Below are 26,688 nucleotides of genomic sequence, written 5' to 3'. Positions count from 1 at the left end.
ATGTGAAACAATTTGGCAAAGAATAGGAAACTAGTAACCAGTAGTTTCTCTATATTTTGTCCCATGTTCTCACTTCTCCCAACAGTTCTCCCATGTCTTTTTGAAGGTGGCTCCAAAGCAACTTTTAGTTTGGGCAACACTGAATCAGACAAATTGCTAATTGGATAGATGCAAGCAGGAACCATGGTGCAAGGAGATATGGCACATGGAGATATGGTAGACAAGGCACTGCTTCACATTTGCAAGTACTTCAAATGTATTAAGTATCTATGTTTAATACTGGTTCCAAAAAGTAATGCACGAAACAGATGCTACAGAATGACCATACTGAGAACAATAGTGGAGCTTAAAACTAAAACTTCAGGGAAAAAAAAAAAGATATACTAGATTCTATTTTATTTGATGGATTTATTACTATGCAGAGTTGAAATCATGCAACATATAGACATTTGTTAACGTTCTATTAGATCTTTATGTTGACTCCAAATATAACAGGCTTATATGAGTCTAATAGAGAAGTTGGGAGGAGCTAGGCTCATTAAACCAAAAAATCTTATAAATAATCTGCCATATATTGGGTGTAAATCTGTCTTTCTACCTCATAAATGGAAGGATTGCTCTATCCACAAGATTCTTATCGACTTGAATGTTTCTAGATGTCTTTGTTTTCTCAATCCCATAGAATAAGAAACTAAGCACGAGATCAATCAACTGCATGTTTATCAAGATTAAAGTGCTGGCCATGCTAGTTGCCAAGGACTGGCACAAACCAGGCCAGCACTGGACAGGCACAAGAAATGGCTGAGCTTGTACATGTGTGCCAATGTCTTCCAGGCTGGGAATGGATAGGCTCCATAAAACAATTACCATGCCAATGTCAGGTCAATAATGCAGTAACACCTGGCATCTAATGCTTCCTGTTTATGGGGTACTCTTGTTCTTAAAAGATGTATAAATGTCATAAAATGTCTCTCATTAACAGTATGCTAGTATGTATATCTTTATGTTGCCTTTTATGATGGCATTTCCAACCCTTGAGAAACGATACTCCTCGAATAATGTAGTTCTGCAAAGCAATCTACATAAAATGTGTGCATTTTTCTAAATAAAATAACTGGCATATCGGACCCCACCAAACTTTGTCTAGTTTAGCATGCCTGACTCAATTTACCAAAATAATAGGCATGTGCCTTCTCTCTTGCATGTTGTTTGGCACACTTTTACATGACCGGACATCACTTGAACATGACCAAAACAGTCCACTAGAATTGGATTTGCAAGCTAAGTTAATTCCCCTATAAAGGCAGCCCAGTGCATGAGGCTCCCGCCAATGTGGGGTTCTACAGAGGATTGCATGTACGCATACTTAACATGGCATGCAGAGAGGTTGTTTCCAGTTTCGAACTCATGACCTTCAGGTCACAATGGAGCAAACCTACCATTTCACCATGGCTCACCCTTTAGTAGATTTGTCCAACATATAGGGGAATTAGCTTAGGAATTGGCTAAGAGAATTTCCCTATCCGAGGGCCAAATTTACTACCGGATAGACAGGATTAACTGAATTCACCATTAGTTTGGTGATCAATTGATGCTACCAAGAAATTAGATTATGTTTCTGATCTCAGCATTGCATTGACAGCCAAAAACACAAATGGTGTTGGAAGTTTCATTATTTAATAAAGCATTGAAGGTTTGAATCATTTGACTACCCATATCACCAAAGGATCATGGTAGTCCAGTCATTAGATCAATGGAGGTCTTGACATGTAGGAGGGATATAATGAACAAGGAGCTGACCCCTCATCAGCATTAGATTAAGGACCTATGTTGCTTGGTGGAATCATCATGCTTTGGCCTTTGCCTCTCGTAATCCAATGGTTACCATCATATATGCACGCAAGATAGAAACCATTCAACCTCTCATGACAGGCAAGAATAGTGGTTTCTAGAAAAATAACAATATCTCGCAATAAGAACTACAAAGAAAAATCTCATCAGGACTCTGTCTCTTTGACCCTTCTCCATTAACAACTAGAGTCCAACTGGCTCAGGCAATCAGTTTTGAGAGTGCAGCACTAGAGGCTTATCACCAAAGCAAAGAACCAAAATACCAAAATCACATGCCAACTTCCTTGCTTACAGCATCACCTTCATCCTCTCTCGATTTCTTGTTTCGCAGAAGATACAGTACTTCTTGTCAGCATTACATAAAAAGGAAAATAAGAGAAGGTAGAAGGGAAAGAGTGCCCATCATAGTTCTTTCCTCCCTGCTCTTTATCTTATTTACTCATATGCTTTGCATGTTTCATAACAGACCAGCAGCCTTCATTCTAAAATAATAATAATAACAACAACAATAATAATAATAATAATAATAATAATAAATTCAAGTAAAATTACTCTAGGCTCACATGACATGCAATTTAAAAGGGGGAAGGGGCAAACAAATAGAATTCATGTTCCTATTTCAGCCTTCTTGAAATTATTTTGCTGCTTTTTTGGCCTCACCAAGACCCTCAAGCTGGAGAGCTCTTATTTGAGCCTGCTAAGTTGAGCAGATTGCATTTATGCGGCTGTTAGAATGGATGACATAGGCATCATTAAAGATTCGAGCGTGTGGTAGCTGTAGTTGATTAGGTAGAGCCATCCTGATTCCATGAGATGCTAACACCATCTTTGACTATGATTAGTGCCTTCGTTTCAATCATGTTACACTCTGGCAAGTTTTATACCTACTGTCTTGGCTTCTGTCAAGCCATTGCACCATGCATGCAAGTCTTCACCTTATTGTTATCATTACCATGCTTCCCTTGGCATAACTAGTTAGACCATCACCAAGGCCCGAGTCATGCTACTACCATGATGAACTTGGCACCAACCTGGCCAATAAATCTAATGATAACCATTGGTCTCGCGCCATCATGAACAAAGGTTTCTCACCACCACCCTGCACAAGCCACTTATCACCTTTTGATGTGAGGTGTTGACCCTTGGGTTGCTTGCTATCATTAAATGCAGGCCAACAAAATCTTATCAATCATAGATTGCTCAAGCAATTTATAACTAGACAAGGCTTGCTTAGCACTCTTGTGTATTGTGGCATTGCTGCACTGTCAATCTCATACTCTCAATGCCTTGAGTTTGTCAAGAGGTGGCCCGCTATGGCAGAAGCATGGCTCATGGATGGACAGGTCATAAACACAGTCTGAAGTTAGTGGAGTCGAATAGCAAGGGGTATTGGGTTTGAGGAAAGCTTCGAAAAACAAAAGCAATCAAAGGGAATTAAATCTTATTTAATTCTCTATCTTCTATTTATCATGTTTTCTTCCTCCACTCTGAGTCAAGTGAGAGGAAACCTTACTCTTGTATCATCCATCTATAGAGGCATCTTGGCCCTTCCACTAGAAAATAAAAGAAAATAGAAGTTGGTGTAGGCCCCATTATCTCTCTTGGGACCAAGCTTGCAACATTCATGTTGTCTTTTCATGCTTGTGCTGCCACTAACCTTTCAATAATTGTGCATCGATGCCGCTATATCATATGATCACCACAAGTAGTGGCATAGTAGCATCTTATTGGCGTCAAAGCTGATCAACATGATCTCCCTTATTAGCAATAGTCTTCTGCTTATGATGGTGCACTTGCTTCATAATCTCCCAAGCAACGTTGGTGGAACCATCCCGAACCGCCCGTACCAGCAGTGGACCGAGATGATTCTAGCCTCCGGATCGGAAAACCTGCCAAAGGGGAGAGGGAGAAAGAAAGAGAGAGAGGGAGGAAAGTAGGGAGAGAGAGTGGCCAGCGACGGCCAGAATAGGGGTGAGGGAGTGGGGAGAGAGGACTTTCGAAGCCCTCTCTCCTCCATGCGTCGGAATAGGGGTGAAGCCCTTGTTTCAAAATAGAGGCTTACACCCCTTTTTTGTTTGAATTTTTAAAGTGAAGTCGGCAATGACTGCCGACTTCAGTTATTATCTTTTTTTTGAAATTTTTTAAGTGAAGTTGGCATCCACGCTGCCGACTTCACACAAAAAGTTTCAAAAAAACAGAAAATAATAAGTAAAGTCGGCAAACGCTACCAATTTCATTTAAAAAATCAAAAAAAATATAAAAAGGGGTGAAAGCCTCTGTTCCGATGCACGGAGGAGAGATGGCTTCAAAAGCCCTCTCTCCCCCCTCCATCATCCCTGATCTAGCCACCCCCTCCTCTCTCTCTCTCCCCCTCTGTTCCTCCCTCCCTCTTTCTCTCTCTCCTCCCTCTCCCCCATCCTTCTGGTTTTACCTGTCGGTGCATGTTGGGACGGCACGACACAGGGGCATACCATACTGTCCTGCCAGCCAACCGACATGGATGCTGGTTCCGGTACTACCTTCCTTACTCCCAAGAAAATGGTCCCTTCATCCACTTTCTTAAACACTTCTTGTCATTAAATTTTTTAAGAGAACTTCTTTCCTATACCTGCACCCAAATCCACTAACACACCCGTAACTACTTTTTGGTAACTAAATGATCTCCTCAAGATGAAGTCCTAGTTATCATGATAGATGTTCTAATGAAGCCCAATCACCATGACTTGTGCTCCAACAAGCTGTTGTCATCATCATCACTACATCGAAAAATGCAAGCCATCAAAATATGATCTTCATGGCAATTGCTTCAACTTCTGCATAAACCATTTTGATTGTTCCCATCACCACACAAGGATTTGAAGTTCAAGCATTCACCCGGGGTTTGTCCATCTTACAAAACGAATTTGAAAAGAGGGGGTCAATGATACCTCGGAGAACAGAGTACCAGGACTCATCATGTGATGCATCACCACTTAGGAGTTATTGTTTTCTTTAAAGCGGCATAGATTCTGATAAAGCAGTTACTTTCTTCACCCGAATAGCAATAAGCATCTCGAGCTCGAAAGTGAGAGGGAGCCAGTGTTATGGCAATAAATAATCGAAGTGATGTGGCGCATAAGAATTCTTCCAGCACAACCCATACTACTATAATCCTGCATCCGAGGTTCTTCTAAGGTATCTCAGCCTGGTCTCCTCAGTCGAGCATGGGAAGCAAGCCAAGCAGAGTAGAAGCGTTTAACCCCCAAGGCAGCTTTCTCCCAGCTCAGCTCCACAACCTTGACCACTGACCCATGTTAAGAGAGCTTCCCCACGGAAGGAGCAACTCGGCTTACACCTTCCTAAGGGCATGCCTAGTCTCGCCACATACTAGGTTGTCACGGTACGTCCCCAGATTTGTTATGGTCAGCAATCTGTTGTGGTATGATCTCAAATTTGTTAGGATGTGATTCTGAAAGATTCACTATAAATAGATCCAAATAGTTCTCCAAAAAAGGTAACGAAAACAAAATAACACCAAAAATTCAAGTGGGTTAAGGAAAACCCTATCCTCAGCTCTCTATTTTCTTTCTCCTACATTTTCCATCCACAAAATCAATTACTAACCTAAGCATCAGAAGGTCTGGCCAGAGCCAATCCGACGAGCCTTTCACCTTCTATCCATTGTTTTGCAGGTCGATGGAGGCGGTCCACATCGATGTCCCGGGATTGGCAGCAACACTATATAAATTAAGAAGTTCAATACCAAACTCCAATCTCTAACTTGGAAGAAGAATATTAGGAGTAGCATTATCTATGCAGCCATATTGATCTCCATTCCACATTCCAAGGCATAAAAAAATCTATTTCAGACTCCAAGCACATCTTGGTTTGGCCGTTCATTGGAAAACACTGCATCACTATCACATTTCCTTCTAAACTTTAGATGTGGAATACTTGGCTTCACTTTTTCTGATGTCATGGTGTTCTTGGTGTATTGAACTTCCAACAAGATCAACACAGAAAATGCTCAGGCATCAGACTATCTCAAAAGGAGAAAAGCAATACATATGATCCCTTCGTTATCTCTTATTTCGTCTCACTTCCTATCATCTAAACCCAATCAGTGATATCGCAAGAGGGGACAACAATGATCGCAAGTGTGAAACTGCTACAAGTGCTGCATCTAGGAGCCGAGGCTTCTTTGAGAAGAGGGAGGACTGATGAAGACAGTTTTGGTTCTTCCACTTTCTGGAGAAGGGGAGAGAAGGTAAGGAATTTGAGAATAAAAGTGGCCTTCATTTTGAGAAAGGGGGAACCAACATAGAAAAGATTAACAGGAAAAACATGTTAGATTTATGCCCTAAAAGCCAATCTGGTTGACACATTATTAATTCTGGAACATTGTTTTATACTTGTCTTTATTATTATTGATTAATAAATAGGCATCTTTTTCATTCATATTATGTATGTGTCTATGAAACGTCCAAGAAATTAATAAGATGATGCATATTCTCAAGAGTTGAGAATTTGAGCCATATATCATTAGTGATTAATTTCTAAATGCTCCTGATCGATGGATCATCACGAGGACGGTAATCGATCCGATGAGATCAGTGCACGGATCGCTTTCCTTATGGATGGACGAGAATCGAATCCACAGTGTAGGGACACTGAAGTGATAGTACAGGTCAAGAAAAGCCGTACCGGTCCGTACCGGCCGGTACGGGCCGGTACAAACCGGTCCGGTGCTTGACCGGTACCGGAGAGCGATGAAAACCGGTATATCCGGTTTTCATCTGTGTACCGGCCGGTACGGGTGGTTTTTTTTTTTTTTTTACGAAACCACAGCTTCGCGCTGTGGTTTCAAAAACCACGCGCGGCGCGTGGTTTCAAAAACCACGCGCGGCGCGTGGTTTCAAAAACCACGCGCGGCGCGTGGTTTTAAGGGAGAAGTGGCCCGTGGGCCACTTCTTTCAATTTTTTTTTTTTTTTTTGGGGTTCCCAAAACCACCGCGGCGCGTGGTTTCAAAAACCACGCGCCGCGCGTGGTTTTAAGAAGGAAGTGGCCAACCGGCCACTTCTTTCAAAGATAATAAAAAAATAAAAAATTGCTGTGGCCGACAGGCCACAGCTTTCTCCCTTTTTTTAATGGGAAAAGGAGTGGCCGGAGGCCACTCCTTCCCATTAAAAACCAAGAAAGTGGCCGACCGGCCACTTCTTTCCGTACCAATTTAACGATATTAAGCTGGGATTTTCTGTTAATCTGGGATTAACAGCACGATCTTAAGCCTCTCGTTCGGTTATAAAAACCGAACGAGGCTCACTTCTTTCCCAAACAATTTGAGGTTGAGACTTGAGAGGTTCTAGTTAAGGTGCGGAGACGGAAAGATTTGAGAGATAGCGAGGAGGAGGTCCTGCCCAAAAAATCCAGCGGAGACTATTTAAGGTGCGGTTTTTTTATCCTATATTATTTCATTAATTTTGTTAATAATTTACTTAAAAAAAATAGTTTATAAATTACTTAAATAATAAGATAATGCAAAAATTTACTTTATTAGCTTAATTTTTTGATAAGTTGTCCTTTTATGATAGAAATGGAGCCATCAAGAAAAACGAACCCTGCAAAGCGTGATATTGGCTGGTCTTATGGGCGAAGACTTGGAAGTGAGGGGCAACGACACCAGTTTCAATGCAAGTTTTGCGACAAGGTTTTCAAGGGAGGAGGGGTAACCAGGTTGAAGCAACACTTAGCCGGAAATTCCGGTGAGGTTGCTACGTGCCGAAATTGTCCTAACGAGATTCGTGTGCTGATGAGGCAGAATCTTGCTGAGGCCAAAGAAGCGAAGGAGATGGCTTCCAAGAAGAGGGCGGAGGTCGATCGCCAAGCGGCAGAGCCACCTTCCTATCACTCTAGGGAGCCAGAGGAGGTCGAGGATCTAGATGAGGAGGAGGCAGATATTCAGGCGGCCATGCATGCAAGCCTGGATGATCAGTGGCAGCAGGAGGAGGTGGCCAGGCATAGGGCTCGATTTGGGCCCTCTGCATACGAGTCGGGCGGCGGTTCTCGAAGCACTAGACAAGATCCAGAGTTCTTGAGGACAACTTCAGTAAGGGAGGGCGTCGGCAAAGAACGTGGCCGGATTGCATCTATGCTGGGTGGTTTTGGTAGCCGAAAGAAGTCATCTAGAGGAGTTGCAGAAGGAGCGACAATTCATGATGTAGATCCGCATGCTCTCCCCAGTAGAGATTCAAGGCAGCAGAGGGTAGACACAATGTGGATGAAGGATAAGAAGAAAACTATGTGGCGAGCTATTGGATCCTGGTTTCACTTCAGCCACATCCCAGCGAATGTGGCAGACAATACATACTACAGGTCTGCCATTGCCGCCATACAAGCTGCCGGTCCCGGTGTAGCTCCTCCAGGCCCGAAGGATATATACGGTGAGCTTCTTGACAACAATAAGGAGGAGCTGGAGAATTGGATTGACTCCTACAAGAGCAAGTGGCCCATATATGGACTAACCATCATGTGCGATGGTTGGACCGGTCCGACCAGGCGGAGCATCATCAACTTCCTGACATACTGTGATGCTAAGACCTTCTTCCACAAGTCGATTGATGCTTCGGCTTCTGTGCACAACACCTCGTACATGCTGAAACTTATGGAGGATGTGATTGATCTGGTAGGAGAGGAGAATGTCGTGCAGGTCGTCACTGATAATGGGCCGCAATATAAGACTGCCGGGCAAGTCTTGATGGAGCGGCGGCCACATATTTTCTGGACCCCATGTGCTGCACATTGTATCGATCTTATGTTGATGGACATTGGAAAGATCCGTAGGGTGCAACAAACGGTGGAGACAGCCCAACGCATTACGAGGTATATTTATAACCATAACTGGGTTCTTTCATTGATGAGAAAGTATGCAGGGGGAGAGATTCTGAGACCAGGAGTCACACGGTTTGCTACCAACTTCATCGCACTTGATAGCATACTCGAGAAGAGAGGAGCCCTACGTCAGATGTTTGCCAGTCCGGAGTGGTATGATAGAAGATATTCTTATGCCGGCACTGAAGGGAGCAAGATAGAAGACTTGGTGACGAGACAGCCATTCTGGCAGCGGGCTACTACAATAGTCAAGGCTATCAAACTATTATATGAAGTGCTGCGGGCCGTAGATAGCGAGATCTACCCCCAGATGGGGTTTTTGTATCACATGATGGTCAAGGCAAAGGATCAGATTATGGAGGCAGATCCAGCACATGGCCGGTCATACATCAACATCATTGAGCAACGGTGGAGAGCGCAAATGGGTACGGAATTACATCTAGCAAGTAAACTAAGATATAATTATAGTGACAATTATAGTGATGGATATAATTATATAATTATGCTAAGATAGTCTCGTATATGTGCAGCATACTACCTAAACCCCCGGTTTCAGTACAGCATAGATGGAATTGGTATGGATGAAACACTTCTGGATGCTTTGCGTAATGTGATTTACAAGATGGAGGCAGATCCAGAAAAAGCGGCCCTATGTCTTGAAGAGGTAATTATGATTTAGTAATTACTAGCATGTGTAAGTATATCAGCATCTTCAATTATTAACATGGTTTTCTTATGCTTATTTTTCACAGAGCAAATTATTTAGAGAGGGCAGCTACAGTTTTGGCCAACGAGCGGCTGTCGTCAGCAAACACAATATGAATCCAGGTACGTGACACATCAGCAAAACATTCACCTGGTGTTACTTAGTTACTATTATGGAACTATCATATATGTAATCTTCATAAATATTTTTGCAGCTGAATGGTGGGTGCATTTTGGCGGATCCGCGAGAAATCTAAAGCGGATAGCTATCCGGATCCTCTCCCAAACAGTCTCCTCTAGTGGATGTGAGCGCAATTGGTCCACCTTCGCCCTTATCCACAGCAAACAAAGAAACCGTTTGACGCAAAAGCGCCTCAACGACCTTGTTTATGTGCATTACAATTTGCGGTTGAGGCTAAAGTGCATCCAGGAGGAAGTGGAGCTCAAGTATACAGATCCGATTTACGGGTCCTTCACCGCTGATGACGATGATCCACTACTCGGCTGGCTTGTAGGCCAGCAGCAGGAGCCCGAGCTTGACGAGCCAGGATCGCCTCCACGACCAGCTACCTTCATAGCCACCGAAGCTGGGGTCGATCCAGAGCAATGGGCTGAGCGCAATATTCCACGCACTCCCAGAGCTGATCAGCCGCAGGCACAGGGGAGCCAGACAGAGAGGGCCAGGAAAGGAAAACAAAGAATCCCAATGGAGAGTGTCGAGGAAGAGACTTGGACTAGTAGCGATGAAGGTTCTGGTGGTGATGGATCTTCTAGCCATGGAGGGAGCGGAGGACAGTATGGTACTCATGAGACACAGCCGGAGGGTGGTCTTTATTTCACCGGTGAGTCCCAATTTATGGGTGCTACACAGGATACGGACCACGGTCGACCACCTGATAGAGATCGTGAGGATATTATTGGATATAGAAGACGGGCTCCTCGAGGTCGTTCAGGAAGACAGGATACGACTGCAGATCCGAGGACATACGGATACGGATTCTATTATCCACAGCCTCAGCCTGACGAATACGGATATGGTGCATTGGATTTTGCTTCCGCCATATTTGGATGGGCCCCTACACAATCAGAGGACACCTCTCAGAGCCAGAGCGTGAGCGAGAGATCCGACAGTTCTTATAACCTGGCGCGTGTTCCTTCTTTGGGTTGATTTGCCTCCTCCTGATTATACTTATGATCCAGATATCTACGAGAGCCATCGGCACTCGTCCCGATTTTAGATATCCTAGAGTACTTTAAATGTATGTAAATGATTGTATCTTAATTCGAAGATATTTTATGTGTATGATTTTATCATTTCGAACGGGAGGAAAACATAACATGCAATCATGCATCATATATGTTTCAAATTTCAACCCTAAATTTAAATATGAAAATATCAAAAATCATGAAAAAAGTAATAAAAAAACATCAATTTTCATTTAATTTAAGATCCAACAGAGACAACATTAAAAAAAAAAAGTCTGGCTCGCGGAGCCCGGCCGGTACCGTACCGGTCCGGGCCGGTACCGTACCGGTCCGGGCCGGTACGGTACCGGTCCGGACCGGTACCGTACCGGTCCGGCCGGCGACCGGTACGGCGGACCGGACCGGTACGGCGGACCTTGGTACAGGTGCTTGTTAGAGAACAAGAGTACTGAACGTGACCAAAACAAGAAGTCACTTGAATGTCTATCCACTCATCAGTGACTTGCTTGATGTTGCAGTAGTGTGACTGGTCCTTTGACCTGCGGTGCTTCGGCTATTCACAGTGAGGTTGTTATAGTTTAACTGCACATATATATGGTCTCTAGCCATATGGGTTCTTGTAGTGTAGATTAGCTGCAGTAGGTTCACTGTAGGAGTAGGGTATGCACCTACATGGAATCTATCGACCTTGGTAGATGAGAAGTGATCCTATGTGATTTATAAGACTGAGTTAGTAAGACCTCAGCCGGGGTAGTACGAACAGTGGAGAAAAAGTTTTCCACTCTCGAACTTAAGTTGAATAAATCTTGACATATGGCAGACGATGGGGTTTGACGAGTTATCCATGACCTCCGTCCGGTAGGGATCCATGATAGAAGAACTGTATCATACGATAACTGCACCAAGAGGTTCATCATTCCATTCTGCTAGGTAGCCACTACATGCTGCTAGGTATCGCTGATGGATGGTGAGACTCACAGGGACTATCTTGATGGTCGATGATCCCTTGTAAGTTGAGTTGAAATTGTTTCAACCCATTGAAAGAAGTTTCTAATAATATTGTGATAGAGATCGCAATATATCTCACTACCAGACAGAATAGAACCTATGAGATCACACACATTAGAGATATTGACCAATCCGATGGTTGAATTATGATTGAAAATCATAGATAATCAATTTGATTGATAATTGGTTAACCCACCAAGAGTTAGTGAGTTGAAGAAGAAATAATTGCAATTGGATTGCAATTTAATTTAATTAATTGGATTTAATCAATTGAACTTGATTATATTAATTACGAGTCCTACTTGGAGTAGAATTCCTAGAGTCCTAATTGGATTAGGATTCCAAATTAAATTAGAGTCCTACTTGGAGTAGGATTTCTAGAATCCTAATTGAATTAGGACTGAAATTTTAATAAGTCCTAATTAGATTAGGATTTCTTAAGTTCTATTAATCTAATTAATCTAATGACTCCTAATTGGATTAGGATTGAAGAGTTCAATTGAGTCATGGTTTAATTAAATCCTAATTAGATTAGAATTTGAATGAAAGATAGATTGAGTTCACCTAATCCTTTTTAGAAAAGGATTGGGCTCCCATCTATGTGGCTACCCCCCCCCCCCCACTTAATATGATTAGGTGGGGCGTGAGATTGGAGGGAATAAAAGTATGCCCCTCCCTTAGCTTTTACGTGAAGAGGAAAGGAGGGGCATACGCCCCTCCTCTATTTGAAATAAAAGCATAAGGATAAGCTCCTAAAATTTAGGAGCTCATCCCAATCCGCAAAGGGGTTCAAAGAGGAGGGCATGCGACCCCTCCTCTAATGCTTTCTTAGGGAATACGTGAAGCCCCCTTCTCCCTCTTGAGCCGCAAATAGCCTCTCTCCCTTTCCTCTTCAGCCGCAAGCAAAAGAAACGAAAAGAGAGGCGTGTGTGGGTCTTGAATCCTCTTCCTTCTTCCACCAAAACAAAAGGCAGCAAGCGTGCTTTCTTTTGATCCTTCTTTCTCCTACTCTTCTTCCTCTAGAGAGAGCAATCAAGGTGTTGTTTGCTGCAAGGAGAAAAGATTTCAGCCATCAAGAATTGTCTCTGCAAGGGAGCTAGCACCCTGGGGAGATACGAGAGCTTCGATCGGTCCTCTGCCTCGTATGGATACCTATAGAGGCCGGACGTGTGTGCGGCTTCAAGCGAACCTTCATCAAATACCACGATCATCAATTTGCGGTGATCATCTACCTTCCTAATCATGTAAAAAATATTTAATCCTAATCTATCTACGAACGGTGCTTTAAAATATGTTCATGCGATGAACGGGATCTTCCGCACGCCTTCCGCTGCATTCTGAATTTTTCTACAACGTGCGAGGGATTCCAACAGTGGTATCAGAGCCATGGTTGCGTAGATTAAGATTAGGATTAATCATTAAAGGCATATTAGATCTGAAAATTTAAAGATTATGCTTGCTGAAATTTTCTGCATGCAGAATTTTAGGTTGCTGATTTTTCTGCATGCTGATTTTTGTATGCGTAGATTAATAATTCTATAGTTTTGTTAATATGATTACAAATGTTTAGAATCATATCTTACATGATCAGCAACTCATGAGATAACATAATCAGTTAAGTTTTAGATCTGTAAATTATATTTATGCATTAGATGCGTATGGTGATGATCATGGATGAACCCTTGTGAACGTACTGAAATGTTCTGTGATGTCTGTGATGTTATGAGATGGCATGTAATTCAGATTTTCAGATGCCTGCGTGTATCTTAAATTATGTATTAGAGACCTGCGTGTCTAATGAAAAAGGGTTGTAATTATTTTTTTATTTTTAAATTTATCTGGGATGTAATCTGTGATGTGTTTGCACGTCAATGGTTGATCGATGCATGCCTCTACAAGTATGACTTGCGCAGATCGAAATCAAGGGTTGATTGAAGATGGATCAAGAAGTTGATCGCAATTGGACCTAGGGGATCAAGGTCGAGTCAAGAGTTGAAGACGATCTAACCAATTGATGTGCATGTGCTTGTACTATGACCCCATCCTGGATCCATGATCATCAACAGTTACATTTATTTTTGTGATCATGTCTGGATGTTTATGTTTATATTTATGCATAGCGGGTAGATAATTATTTGCATGAGATGTGGATAGTCAATCGAAAGAGACCTAAATTAAAACCTCCTCAATCAATCAAGAGTGAACCAACAATGAGCTAGTCATATTAGATTAATTGATCTAATTGGTGTCTAGGAAAGCATGAAAGGTAGTTACTTAATTAGGACCTTACTCTCCGAGTAAGAAGAGCCTCCCACCTGCTTACCTGACCAATTGATTGATTACCTCCCATGAAGAGCTCAAAGTTGCAAACACTAAGATATGATTATGCAATATTAAGTCCATAGGTCTTCCACCGTAGTAGAGTTGCTAAGATCTTTTCGGTGTTAATTTGTCTCGGCTGGACACAGTGGGCAAGTTGCATCAGGAGGCTAGACCTCTTTATAGACATGAGATGTTGTAGGGATAAAGATGAGGTTGGGCCTCAATAACTGTTAGGTGAGGACCCAATGACGATTTTATTTCTATAGTTATACGGTGGGTCAGACTTAACTAAGAAATGGGACAAATAACTGTTAGGTGAGGTCTTCATAACTTAGAGACCGAGTAGCACTGCAATTTGCTTGAGAAGTATTGTACAAGAGTTGTACACTCATCTTTTTATGTATCACCAAAAACTGTTAGGTGAGGTAGCATGTAAATCGGTGGAACCGCAGTACCCACTAGAAACCCTAGTCGCGTAGGATTTCCGTTTCGCTACCAGAGAAGTGTGAAGGATTCGAGAAAATAGTGGAAGGTGTATTTGTTTTCAAAGTCCCTAAAACAAATAGAATTCAAGTACAAAATCTAACTAGAATATTTACTCTCTACAGATCACAATGTCAGCTTCGAACCCTTTGACCCGTATTCTAGAGACCAACCGACTGACCAGAACCAATTACAAAGACTGGCTAAGAAACCTGAAAATCGTTCTGAATTGCGAGAAAATAGGCTATGTACTCAAAAACAATATCCCCAGATTACCATCACGTCCGACCGATGATCAGCGTGAGACGCATGAAAAATGGACGGACGATGACATTAGGGTCAAGTGCTACATCATGGCATCCATGTCCAATGAACTCCAACGCCAGCATGAGAATATGAAAACTGTTAGGAAGATATTGGCACACCTGCAAAAGTTGTATAGTGAGCAGAGTCACACAGTTCATTTTGAAGTGTCCAAGAGACTCTTTAAGGCAAAAATGTGCGAGGGGCAGTCTGTCCATGATCACGGTCTGACTATGATGAAGGACCTAGAGGAGCTTGAGAAGCTCGGTATGACCATGCATAAGGAATTGCAAGTGGATTTGATCCTGCACTCCCTTCCTGATTCATTTGGGCAGTTTATAGTAAACTACCACATGAATAAGATTAAATGCACTAAGACTGAATTATTGAATATGTTGGTAACTGCTGAGGAGGCCTTGAAAGGTTCAAGGGGCACTGTCCTTGCTGCTGAGTTGACTTCTACTTCTAAGAGAAAGTCTACTTAGAAGAAGAAAAAGCCTGCGAAGAAGCAGAAGAAAGACAAGAAGCCAAAGAAGGAAATTCAAAAGAAAAAGGCTAATGACAAAGGAAAATGTTTCCACTGCAATGTCGACGGCCACTGGAAGAGAAATTGTCCTTCATATCTCGAGAGCCTGAAGAACAAAAAGGCAGACACACTTTCAGAAGGTATACTAGACTTGCTCGTAATTGAAACTAATTTTACGGTTTATTCTACTTCTAGTTGGGTTATAGATTCTGGTTCTAGTACTCACTTGTGCACTAGGGTCTAAAGGAAAGTAAAAGGCTAGCGGAAGGTGCAGTAAGTCTTTGGGTTGGCAACGAGGTAAGAGTTGCTGCTATGGCTATGGACACCTATCCTCTGCGACTACCGTCTGGTTTTAGTTTATTGTTTAGAGATTGTTATTATATATCTGCTGTTAGCAGGAATTTGATTTCTGTTTCGTGTTTAGCATAGGATGGTCATGTTTTTACATTTGACAAGGACTGCTGTTCTATTTATTTCATAAATAAATTAGTTGCACATGGTTTCATAATTGACAGTCTCTATCACTTACATATCGATGTGTCTGTGAATGTGTCTGAGCAAGTAGTGAGTATCATAGGATCCAAAAGATCCAGAGATGAGATAAACTAGAAGTATTTGTGGCACCTCCGACTTGGCCATATTGGAGAGGACAGAATGAACAAAATGGAGAAATATGGGCTTCTTGGCTCGTTGACTTCCGAGTCATATCCAGTTTGCGAATCCCGTCTTCAAGAAAAAATGGTTAGACTATCCTTTGTAGGACATGGGGAGAAGACCACTAAAATACTTACCCCGATAGACACAGATGTGTGTGGCCCATTTGATGTGCTAGCTAGGCGTCGTTATTCGTACTTCATTACCTTTATCGATGATTTTTAACGATATGGGTATGTGTATCTTATAAGATACAAATATGAGTCTTTTGAAAAGTTCAAAGAGTTCAGAAATGAACTAGAAAAACAAACTGAAAAATTCCTAAAGGCTCTTCGATCAAATCGAGGAGGGAAATACCTTATTGAAAAATTTCGGGACTATCTCAAGGAAAATGGCATAGTCTCACAATGGATGCCTCCGGGTACACCTCAACTCAACGGAATGTCAGAGAGGAGAAATCGGACTCTATTGGATATGATCCGATCCATGATGAGCTTCACTAATTTACCTATGTTTCTTTGGAAAGATGCCTTACTTTCCGCATTTTACTTATTAAATAGAGTTCCCTCTAAATCTGTTCCTACCACACCGTATAAGATATGGCATGGTAAGAAATCGAGTCTTGGTCATCTCAAGATTTGGGGATGTCCGGCCCACGTCAAGTGACTACAGACGGACAAGTTAGAGGCTAGAACCATATGTGCTCGTTTTATTGGATATCCTAAAGAGTCATTAGGATACAATTTTTACGTCTCAAAGGATCACAATGTATTTGTGAGTCGTCATGCTATCTTCTTGTAAAAACAGTTTATCCTTAATAGAGGCAGTGGGAGAAAAATTGAACTTGAAGAGTCTCTAAAAAACAATGAGTTATGGATCCTACAGAACCTATTCATATAGAGTCAGTACACGTAGTACCTCATCCACCTCGTAGATCTAGTAGGATCTCTCATCCTCCTAATGGATACTTAGTTATGCTTATAGAGGATACCGAGAAAATGTTCCTCATGGAAGATAGGGAACATATACAGGATCCCAAAACCTACAACAAGGCGATATCAGATATCGATTCCAAGAAATGGCTGGAAGCTATGAAGTCAGAAATAGACTCCATGCATTCCAACCAAGTCTAGACCTTAGTAGATCCACCAGAAGGTATAGTACCTATTAGATGTAAATGAATCTACAAAAGAAAGATAGGTTCGGATGAAAAGGTAGAGACTTATAAGGCGAGGCTAGTGGCGAAAGGGTATAGTCAGGGCAAAGGCATTGACTATCAGAAGGCCTTTTCATCTGTAGCCATGCTAAAATCCATTCAAACATTGTTTGCCATTGCAGCATTTCATGATTATAAAATATGGCAGATGTATGTGAAAACTGCTTTCCTAAATAGATATCTTGATGAAGATATCTTTTCCAGTGATGGAGATCACAAGATCTGCAAGTTGCAAAGGTCCATTATGGACTAAAGCAAGCATCTCGGAGTTGGAACACTCGTTTCAATGATGCGATCAAAACGTTTGATTTCATCAAGAATGAAGAGGAGCCTTATGTTTACAAAAAGGTTAGTATGAGTGCTGTCGTGTTTCTCGTATTGTACGTAGACGACATCCTCCCGATAGGGAATGATATTCCAATGCTAACCTCAGTCAAGATCTGATTGTCAAAAGAGTTCTCCATGAAAGACCTTGGAGAAGCATCCTATATTTTGGAGATTAAGGTCTATAGAGATAAATCTAAAAGAATGCTTGGCCTATCACAGAAGATGTACATAGAGGAGGTGCTGAAAACGTGCAGCATGGAAAACTCGAAAAGCGGTCTATTACCCCTTAGGCATAAAATTTATCTCTCCAAAAAGATGCGCCCCAACACATCTGAAGAGATTCAACGCATGAGCAGGATCCCTTATGCTTCTGCAATAGGGAGCCTCATGTATGCCATGTTGTGTACACGACCTAATATAGCTCTTGCTGTGAGTGTCACTAGCAGATATCAGTCGAATTCAGGCGAAGAGCACTGGACAGCTGTCAAGAACATTCTTAAGTACTTGAGAAGAACTAAAGATTTGTTCTTGGTCTTTGGAGGAGCATCAGAGTTAAAGGTAGAAGGATACACAGATTCAGACTTTATGACTGATATTGATGATAGAAAGTCTACATCTAAATATGTGTTCTTGTGCAATGGTGGTACGGTAAATTGGAAGAGTTCCAAACAACCGATCATTGCTGATTCTACCATGGAAGCTGAGTATATTGCCGCCTCTGAAGCTGCAAAGAAAGCATTCTGGTTCAAAAAATTCATTGCAGAGCTAGATGTAATATCATCACACTCTACTGCGATAATAATGGCGCCATAGCTCTTGCTAAGGAGCCAAGGTCTCATCAGAAGTTCAAGCACATAGAGCGGCGCTTTCCCCTCATACGCGACTACCTCAAGAAGAAATATGTCGAGGTGCAGAAAGTAGACTCCGCGGACAATATGGCGGACCCGCTCACTAAGCAACTAAGTCAGCAGAAGACTGAAGCCCACCTTGAGAAGATGGGACTTAGATATATGACTGATTGGCTTTAGTGCAAGTGGGAGATTGTTAGATATATGCCCTAGAAGCCAATATGGCTGACACATTATTAATTCTGAGACATAGTTTTGTACTTGATTTTATTATTATTGATTAATAAATGGGCATCTTTTTCATTCATATTATGTATGTGTCTATGAATCGTCCAAGGAATTAATAAAATGATGCATATTCTCAAGAGTTGAAAATTTGAGCCATGTATCATTGGTGATTAATTTCTAAATGCTCCTGATCAATGGATCATCACGAGGATGATGATCGATCCGATGAGATCAGTGCACGGATCGCTTTCTTTATGGATGGACAAGATTCGAATCCACAGTGTAGGAACACTGAAGTGATAGTGCAGGTGCTTATTAGAGAACAAGAGTACTGAGCATGACCAAAACAAGAAGTCACTTGGATGTCTATCCACTCGTCAGTGACTTGCTTGATGTTGCAGTAGTGTGACTGGTCCTTTGACCTGCGGTGTTTCGGCTATTCACAGTGAGGTTGCTATAGTTTGACTGCACATATACATGGTCTCTAGCCACATAGATCTTTCTGGTGCAGATTGGCTGCAGTAGATTCATTGTAGGAGTAGGGTATGCACCTACATCGAATCTATCGACCTTAGTAGATGAGGAGTGATTCTATGTAATTTATAAGACTGAGTTCGTAAGACCTCGGCCGGGGCAGTACGAACAGTGGATAAAGAGTTTTCCACTCTCGAACTTAAGTCGAATAAATCTTGACATACAACAAACGATGAGATTCGACGAGTTATCCATGACCTCCATCCTGTAAGGATCCACGATAGAAGGAATGTATCATATGATAACTGCACCTAGAGGTTCATTATTCCATTCTGCTGGATAGTCACTACATGCTGCTAGATGTCATTGGTGGATAGTGAGACTCACAGGGACTATCTTGATGGTCGATGATCCCTGGTGAGTTGAGTTGAAATTATTTCAACCCATTGAAAGAAATTTTCAATGATATTATGATAGAGATCGCAATATATCTTACTACCAGACAGAATAGAACTTATGGAGTCACACACATTAGAGGTATTGACCGATCCAATGGTTAAATTGTGATTGGAAATCACATATAATCAATTTGATTGATAATTGGTTAACCCACTAATAGTTAGTGAGTTGAAGAAGGAATAATTACAATTGGATTGCAATTTAATTTACTTAATTGGATTTAATCAATTGGACTTGATCATATTAAATACGAGTCCTACTTGAAGTACGATTCCTAAAGTCCTAATTGAATTAGGACTCCAAATTAAATTAGAGTCCTACTTGGAGTAGGATTTCTAGAATCATAATTGGATTAGGACTGAAATTTTAATAAATCCTAATTAGATTAGGATTTATTAAGTTCTATTTAATTTTAATCTAATTAATCTAATGACTCCTAATTGGATTAGGATTGAAGACTTCAATTAAGTCATGGTTTAATTAAATCCTAATTAGATTAGAATTTGAATGAAAGATAGATTGAGTTCACCTAATCCTTTTTAGAAAAGGATTGGGCTCCCATCTACACCCCCCCCCACACTTAATATGATTAAGTGGGGCGTGGAATTGGAGGGAATAAGAGGGAGGGGTACGCCCCTCCCTTGGCTTTTACGTGAAGAGGAAAGGAGGGGTGTACGCCCCTCCTCTCTTTGAAATAAAAGGATAAGGATGAGCTCCTAAATTTTAGGAGCTCATCCCAATCCACAAAGGGGTTCAAAGAGGAGGGCGTGCGACCCCTCCTTTAATGCTTTCTTAGGGAATACGTGAAGCCCCCTTTTCCCTCTTGAGCCGCAAATAGCCTCTCTCCCTTTCCTCTTCAGCCGCAAGCAAAAGAAAAGAAAAGAGAGGCGTGTGTGGTTATTGGATCCTCTTCCTTCTTCCACCAAAACAAAAGGCAGCAAGCGTGCTTCCTTTTGATCCTTCTTTCTCCTACTTTTCTTCCTCTAGAGAGAGCAATCAAGGTGTTGTTTGCTGCAAGGAGAAAAGATTTCAGCCATCAAGAGTTGTCTCTGCAAGAGAGCTAGCACCGCGGGTAGATACGAGAGCTTCGATCGGTCCTTTGCCTCGTGTGGATACCTGTACGGCTTCAAGCGAACCTTCATCAAATACCACGATCATCAGTTTGCGGTAATCATCTACCCGCACAAGGTGAAAATCTTATCTTCCTAATCATGTAAAAAGTATTTAATCCTAATCTATTTACGAACGGTGTTTTAAAATATGTTAATGTGATGAACGGAATCTCCCGCATGCCTTCCGCTGCGTTCTAGATTTTTCTGCGGCGTGCGAGGGATTCCAACAGAATATTGGAAAGAAAAATTCAATCATAGTGGATTTTGTGTTTTCCATGGAATCATATCTTTTCCACAATTTCTTAAACTCCAAATTGCAATCCAAACAGCATTTTTGTAAAATAAATCTTTGATGGTTAGATTTCCTTCAAAAACGCCTGATTCCTAACAAACCATGGATGTTATGGACATCCAAACGAACCTTGAAGAGACCTTTTTCTCTCTTCCCACAACGTCGAAACTCGTGAGAAACGCTCCAGATTTAACTTTCCACATTTCTCACCTTTAAAAAATTAAATTCTTCAAGCTTCACATGCATCTTTCTTATTATAGAGATCTTCTTTTGTCAAATATTTTCAATTTTACTAGTCCTCCCATCTAACAAATCAAATAAGATAGGTCATACACCAATTTACTTTCAGTATTGACAAAGTGTGACTTTTATGTGGTAGAAATGACAAGTGGGTACTCTCTTCCTTTGCCGCAAGGTTTCTTCCTTTTGACTTTCTCACCCTTCTGCACTTTCTTTTCTTCTTGTTAAAGTACAAATTCTAAGATGCATGACCTAACAGAATGCAATATTTTGCTGTTGATGTCAGCCATTTTCAATGTTTCAGCTGAATATTTTTTTTCAAATGAGACTCCATCTTCCTCCATACCTCCAAACTTCAAAGAAATGGATCAATCCAAGAGTTGACACGCACCATTTTTCTGGTCCTTACTACCTAGCAAGCTAATAACTAACATTTACTTTATGGGGCTCAAATAGATCAATATTTTCGTTAAATTAATGCTCTTTACCAAGTAGATTACTTGCCAAACGATATACCATTTTAATAAGAATCTAACTATATGGAAATCTAAGGAAAATAAATATCAGCTATCAAGATAGTTCTTTTTCACCACAATATTTCTTCAGATAAATATAAAAGAACTACTCCTTCCTTGCTCCAAAAAAATTAGTCCAATTAAAATTTCCCATATTTCCAACAAACCCCCTGAATTCAACCAATTCTAAATCACCAAAAACAAAAGACTCACCTTTCGTCGGTATAAACACAATCCCCTCTCCTGCACTGAAATTCACTCCAGGATTATACTCCCGCAGCAAATCCTCTTTTGATGACAACTCAAACTGTGCAGCCACTGTGGAGAGGTTCTCCCCGGGTCGGAGCGGATATGTCTCGAATAACCCATAGTCACGCGACACGGATTCATTCCCACACGAGCAGTTCACAGTGACATTAATCGTGGCTCCATCAGGGATCTGAGTGGAGTTATAGCTGTTGAACTTGGCGAGCCAGGCGGCTGTGGTGAGGTTGGCGTAGTAGTCGGTGGCAATCTTTCGGTAGGTGTCGTTGGGGAGAGTAACATAGGAGAAGACGTGGCCGAGGAAGTCGCTGTTGATGCAGTCGCAGGGGAAGGAGACATTGGCGCGGGATCCAGCCTGGATGTATTGCGTGTTGGGGATGCTGGGGTTGTACCGGAGGACGTCGGTGTCGCTGAGGTTGAAGAAGCCGGCGATGTAGCTCAGGTTGTAATTAGGGGAGACATAATAGGAGCCAAGGGCAAGGTCACAACCATTCTGGCATTTGGACTCCAATTGGAGAAGAAATGATGCCAGGAATGGGAGCAGGAGAAGAAATTGGAACCCTGGAAGGTGTCTTCGAGATCCAACCATCTTCTCGGGACGGGAGAGGGAAAAGATCGAAATCCCAATCCTAACCCTAGCTTCCTGAGCTTATTGAGATCATAAGGAATTGGAATTCTGGGAGGAGGGGAGAGCGGGAAGTGGAATTCTGAGCAGGGGATTGGAGTTTGGATCGAGATCTTTTGGGAGGGAGGAGAGCAAATCGAAACCCTAATCTTAATCGTCGCCCTAGATCGGAAGCTAGGGTTTTGTGGAGATGAAAGCCATCGCAGGGGGGTTTGGGGATAGGAGGAGAGTTGACTCTCCGTCACCGTCGTCTTTTTTGAATAATCTCCATGACTGTAATCGGCAGCAAATGTTGACACGTTCACGTTAAAATTACCCAATAGGAGGTCGACAAGTCGTACCGGTAGAGTTTTTATTTGGTTCCGCGGGACAGCAGAAACGGTTCCCACCGCCGGATTTTGTCCGGTTGGTTACAGTGATACACTGTATCCGGTGTGTCTCGGAAACCAACAGCGTGGCCGTCCTTTTTTGGGCAAGCTGCACTCTCATCCACGGTGCTTTGAGAGTCGCGCTACGTGGCTTGGAATGAGTTGGATGAATCAGACTGGCATGTTTTTTTTTTGCTATGCATGGGATTGGGGCAGTTCTAAATACACCCCCCCTATTGCTCAGGACACCCCCCAAAAATTAAAAAAAAAATACCCAAACTAACCTTTAGTGTAATTACCATATCGCCCTTGAAATTTTCTCAGTACACCCCCCCTTCCTCCTCCTCCGTTTCGTGCTCCGTTCGGCACTGGATCGCCGAACAAAATGCTTCTGTTCGGCTGAACGGTGCCGAACAGAAGGCTTCTGTTCGGCGATCCAGTGCCGAACAGAAGGCTTCTGTTCGGCAACCCTCAACCGAACAGAATCCTTCTGTTCGGCGGAGGGGAGGGGAGGAGGGGTAGGAGGGTGGGGAGGAGGCGGCGGAGGGGGGAGGGGTAGTTGGAGGAGGGGGAGGTGGAGGAGGAGGAGGAGGAGGAGGAGGGGGAGGTGGAGGAGAAGGGGGTGGAGGAGGAGGCAAAGAAGGGGGAGAAGGCGGAGGGGGATGCAGAGTAAGAGGGGATGGGGATGGGGGGTGGAGGTAGAGGGGTGGAGGAGTAGGAGGAGGGAGGAGGGAGGAGGAGGAGGAGGCAGAGGCGGGGCGGAGGAGGAGGGGAGAGGGATGAGGAAGAGGCAGAGGTGGGCGGGAAGAGGGGGAGGGGGAGGAGGAGGATGAGGAGGGGGGAGGAAGAGGAGGCAGAGGCGGGGCGGAGGAGGAGGGGAGAGGGATGAGGGGGAGGCAGAGGTGGGCGGGAAGAGGGGGAGGGGGAGGAGGAGGATGAGGAGGGGGGAGGAGGAGGAGGCAGAGGCGGGGGTGGGGAGGTGGGGGGTGGGGAGGGTGGGGGTAATTTAGGAATTTTTAATTTTTTAGGGGTGTCCTTAGCAAATGGGGGGGTGTAGAGAGTATTTAATTTTTTTTTAATTTTTGGGGGGTGTCCTGAGCAATAGGGGGGGTGTATTTAGAACTACCCATGGGATTGGCATGCATTGGAAGGTGATATTTTGCATCTCAATGAGGCCCAGCAATTTTAGTATTAGGCCATACACACATCTCTTTTAGATAAGTCTAAACAGGCAGTTCAAGCATAATGGGTGACGCACTACATACAAATACTTGCAATGGGTGAAAATATTACATTTTTTCTTATATAACCAATCACACTAGTACTAGATTATAAGATTCTCCTACAAATATTTTGTTCATTGTTAAATATTTCATTTGTTAATTTTTATAGATGTATTTATGCACGAATAACTAATGTTCATCCGATTTGCCAAACAAAAAAAGCTATATTGAGCAATAGGGGACATCTCCAACCTCATCCCCCTTTTCCCCCTCCTATGGTCACAATCCTTTGTCAAGATCATGGCCGATGAGAAGGTATCACCTAGGTAGCTCGCACCTATCATAAGGATTCCGAGCGGACACAAAACTACTAGCAACATATTTTATTTTTTCTTTCCCCTATTTCTCCATCGAATCCTATCTTCTCTTAACTACAATCACCTCTCTGCTGTCATCGCCACAATCGTGTCCTACCACCGTGTCGATCATCGGCAAGGAGCCATGAGCTTAAGCCCCTTAATTTCCTCTTTCTATTTAGCGACCAACCGACTCCATCCTCTTTTTCTTTCTTTTACCAACTAATCGCCACTACTTACCACCGTTAGTCACTGGCTCCCTGGTTGAACCTTACTTGATATCCTTTGAGACCCAATGCCAAATCCACACTTTTACCAAACCTCTATTAATCAAGCCTTGTTTCCTTCTTCCCCTTTTTTTCTTCTCTCATCAGCGCTACCGTCGCAACAGTTGTCTATTATTGAACATTTGGCCCACACCCATCATTGCTGCCACTAAGACACAATACCCCCATCGTGTTTACCTTCCTCCACTGGATTCAACATTAAAAGAAAAAAAATCTTCCTTCCCCGTTTCTTCCTCTTTTCTCTTACTTTCTCTCACGATCTCTCCATATCTCTCTCCTCTCCCCCTTTTTCGTGATTGCCCACATATCAAATCCGAGTCCCCTCTATCCTCTCTCTCTTTTCTCTCTGCTTTTTCTTTTTCACCAATAGGACAAGCCTAAAATCTTAACCCTTTCTCTTTGTTTCATGGTTGACCCCAAACCAAGTCTCTCTCTCCCTCCCTTCCCCCATCGGTCGACCCTTGGTTGATCTTGATCATCTTTTTTTACCTTTATCACCATTTAATTGCAAATAAAATCAAACCCTCGATCTTTTTCTAATCAGGTGGAAGCTAGGGCTCTTGATTTTTGGGAGGCGCATGGTATTGAGGTCAATAATTATTCTTCAGATAAATATAAAAGTGTTATAAAATCTTGACTTTTCATCTTCATCTCTAGATGGATATTCATCTGAATTCATCCATGACTATTCAACTTCTCATAACCCTCCAATTTCATCATTAATGATGAATTAATGTATTTGTGGCCTTTAATCTTATGGCCTTTGATCTTTCTCCTTTGGCCTATAAATGGATGATATGTAATCTTGTATCGGGAGCTGAAAAGTAAGAAAGAATAAAAGAGCCATTTATATCTCATGCTCTCTTGTATTTTCTTTCTCTTTATTTTCTATTACTTTATTACTTTATTTTTAGTTTCATACCACGTTATCAGCACGAGACTCTAACCAACTAAGGGTCTTCACTTATTTGTGGTAATATATTTTTCTTTTCTTTTATTTCATAATGTCAAATCTCACCAAGCTTGAATTTGTAGCTCTTGACATATCCGGCAAAAATTATTTGTCATGGACTTTTGATGCCGAGATCCATTTGGACGCAATGAATCTTGGAGAAACTATAAAAGAAGGAAATGACGCATCCCCGCAGGATCACGCCAAAACAATGATCTTCCTTCGCCACCATCTCCATGAAAGCTTGAAAGCCCAATATCTTACAGTGAAAGATCCATATGTCCTTTCGACAAATTTGAAAGAGAGATATGATCATCAGAAATATACGATCCTTCCAAAAGCGCACTACGAATGGATTCACCTACGACTGCAGGATTTTAAAACTGTAAGCGAGTATAATTCCGCAGTATTCAGAATTACCTCTCAGTTAAAATTATGCGGAGAAAAAATTATTGAACAGGATATGTTAGAAAAAACATATTCTACTTTTCATGCCTCGAATGTGCTCCTGCAGCAGCAGTATCATGACTGGGGTTTTAAAAGATATTCTGAGCTGATATCATGCCTACTTGTTGCTGAGCAAAATAATGAACTTTTGATGAAAAATCATCAATCACGACCAACTGGTTCAGATCCATTCCCTAAAGTGAATGCTGCATCATCTGTTCATCATAGACATGACCGTGGTCATAGTCATGGACGTGGCCGTGGACGTAGTCATGGCCGTGGTCGTAATAAGCATTGGTATCGTGGAGGCTACCATGGCATAAACTTTAAGAAATCAGCAAACAAGGAGGAGAAACCATAGAAAATCCTCTAAAATAAAGAAAGTGATTGCTATCGTTGTGGCATGAAAGGACATTGGTCACGTACCTGCCGTACGGCCAAACACCTTGTTGACCTTTACCAAGCTTCACTGAAAGGAAAAGGGAATGATGTAGAAACAAATTTTGTTGAAGATCAAGATCCACTAAAC

The 26,688-nt window shown here is 42.2% G+C and overlaps 3 protein-coding genes across 4 annotated transcripts in view; 1 reads left to right on the top strand and 2 right to left on the bottom strand.

Moving 5' to 3' along the window:
- Window positions 1-185, bottom strand: part of LOC103698741 (chitin elicitor receptor kinase 1-like) — a 34,315-nt gene extending 34,130 nt beyond the window's left edge. Inside the window, exon 1 of the mRNA XM_088708413.2 lies at window positions 39-185. Coding sequence (XP_088564539.2) covers window positions 39-185 — 147 coding nt within the window. The remainder of the gene's footprint in view (window positions 1-38) is intronic.
- Window positions 186-2,127: 1,942 nt separating this feature from the next.
- Window positions 2,128-22,801, bottom strand: LOC148700428 (chitin elicitor receptor kinase 1-like). Of its 2 annotated transcripts, XR_015971915.2 has the most exons (3): window positions 21,851-22,801; window positions 10,438-20,614; window positions 2,128-7,867 (listed from the first exon to the last, which is right to left on the bottom strand). XR_015971915.2 is itself a non-coding variant. In XM_088708449.2 (2 exons), the coding sequence occupies exons 1-2, from the start codon at window positions 22,488-22,490 to the stop codon at window positions 20,508-20,510; spliced, it is 747 nt and encodes a 248-aa protein (XP_088564575.1). In that variant the 5' UTR covers window positions 22,491-22,801; the 3' UTR covers window positions 8,678-20,507. The 2 variants fall into 2 exon arrangements, 1 of the variants encoding a protein (XP_088564575.1); XM_088708449.2 differs by lacking the exon at window positions 2,128-7,867 and having other exon boundaries at window positions 8,678-20,614.
- On the top strand, window positions 9,252-10,778 carry LOC120111863 (uncharacterized). The gene is made up of 3 exons (XM_039129933.3): window positions 9,252-9,383; window positions 9,472-9,547; window positions 9,640-10,778. Exons 1-3 carry the CDS (start codon window positions 9,297-9,299, stop codon window positions 10,590-10,592), a joined length of 1,116 nt encoding a protein of 371 aa, XP_038985861.3. The 5' UTR covers window positions 9,252-9,296; the 3' UTR covers window positions 10,593-10,778.
- Window positions 22,802-26,688: the final 3,887 nt, after the last annotated feature.

The sequence above is a fragment of the Phoenix dactylifera genome, chromosome 12, assembly GCF_051530095.1.
Source record: "Phoenix dactylifera cultivar Ajwa chromosome 12, Ajwa_hap1_PhDact_Kaust_v1.1, whole genome shotgun sequence".
In the NCBI taxonomy this organism is placed as follows: Eukaryota; Viridiplantae; Streptophyta; class Magnoliopsida; order Arecales; family Arecaceae; genus Phoenix; species Phoenix dactylifera.
This window is presented reverse-complemented; position numbering and strand designations above follow the sequence as displayed.

What these genes read in the sequence shown, in the direction of transcription:
- LOC148700428 (XM_088708449.2), bottom strand. Translation starts at nt 22,490, where the DNA reads ATGGTTGGATCTCGAAGACACCTTCCAGGGTTCCAATTTCTTCTCCTG. An exon ending in TGTGTTTATACCGACGAAAG is followed by an intron (nt 20,615 to 21,850) that starts GTGAGTCTTTTG and finishes TATTTGATGAAG; the next exon opens with GTTCGCTTGAAGCCGTACAG.
- LOC120111863 (XM_039129933.3), top strand. Translation starts at nt 9,297, where the DNA reads ATGGATGAAACACTTCTGGATGCTTTGCGTAATGTGATTTACAAGATG. An exon ending in CGGCCCTATGTCTTGAAGAG is followed by an intron (nt 9,384 to 9,471) that starts GTAATTATGATT and finishes TATTTTTCACAG; the next exon opens with AGCAAATTATTTAGAGAGGG. An exon ending in CAAACACAATATGAATCCAG is followed by an intron (nt 9,548 to 9,639) that starts GTACGTGACACA and finishes ATATTTTTGCAG; the next exon opens with CTGAATGGTGGGTGCATTTT.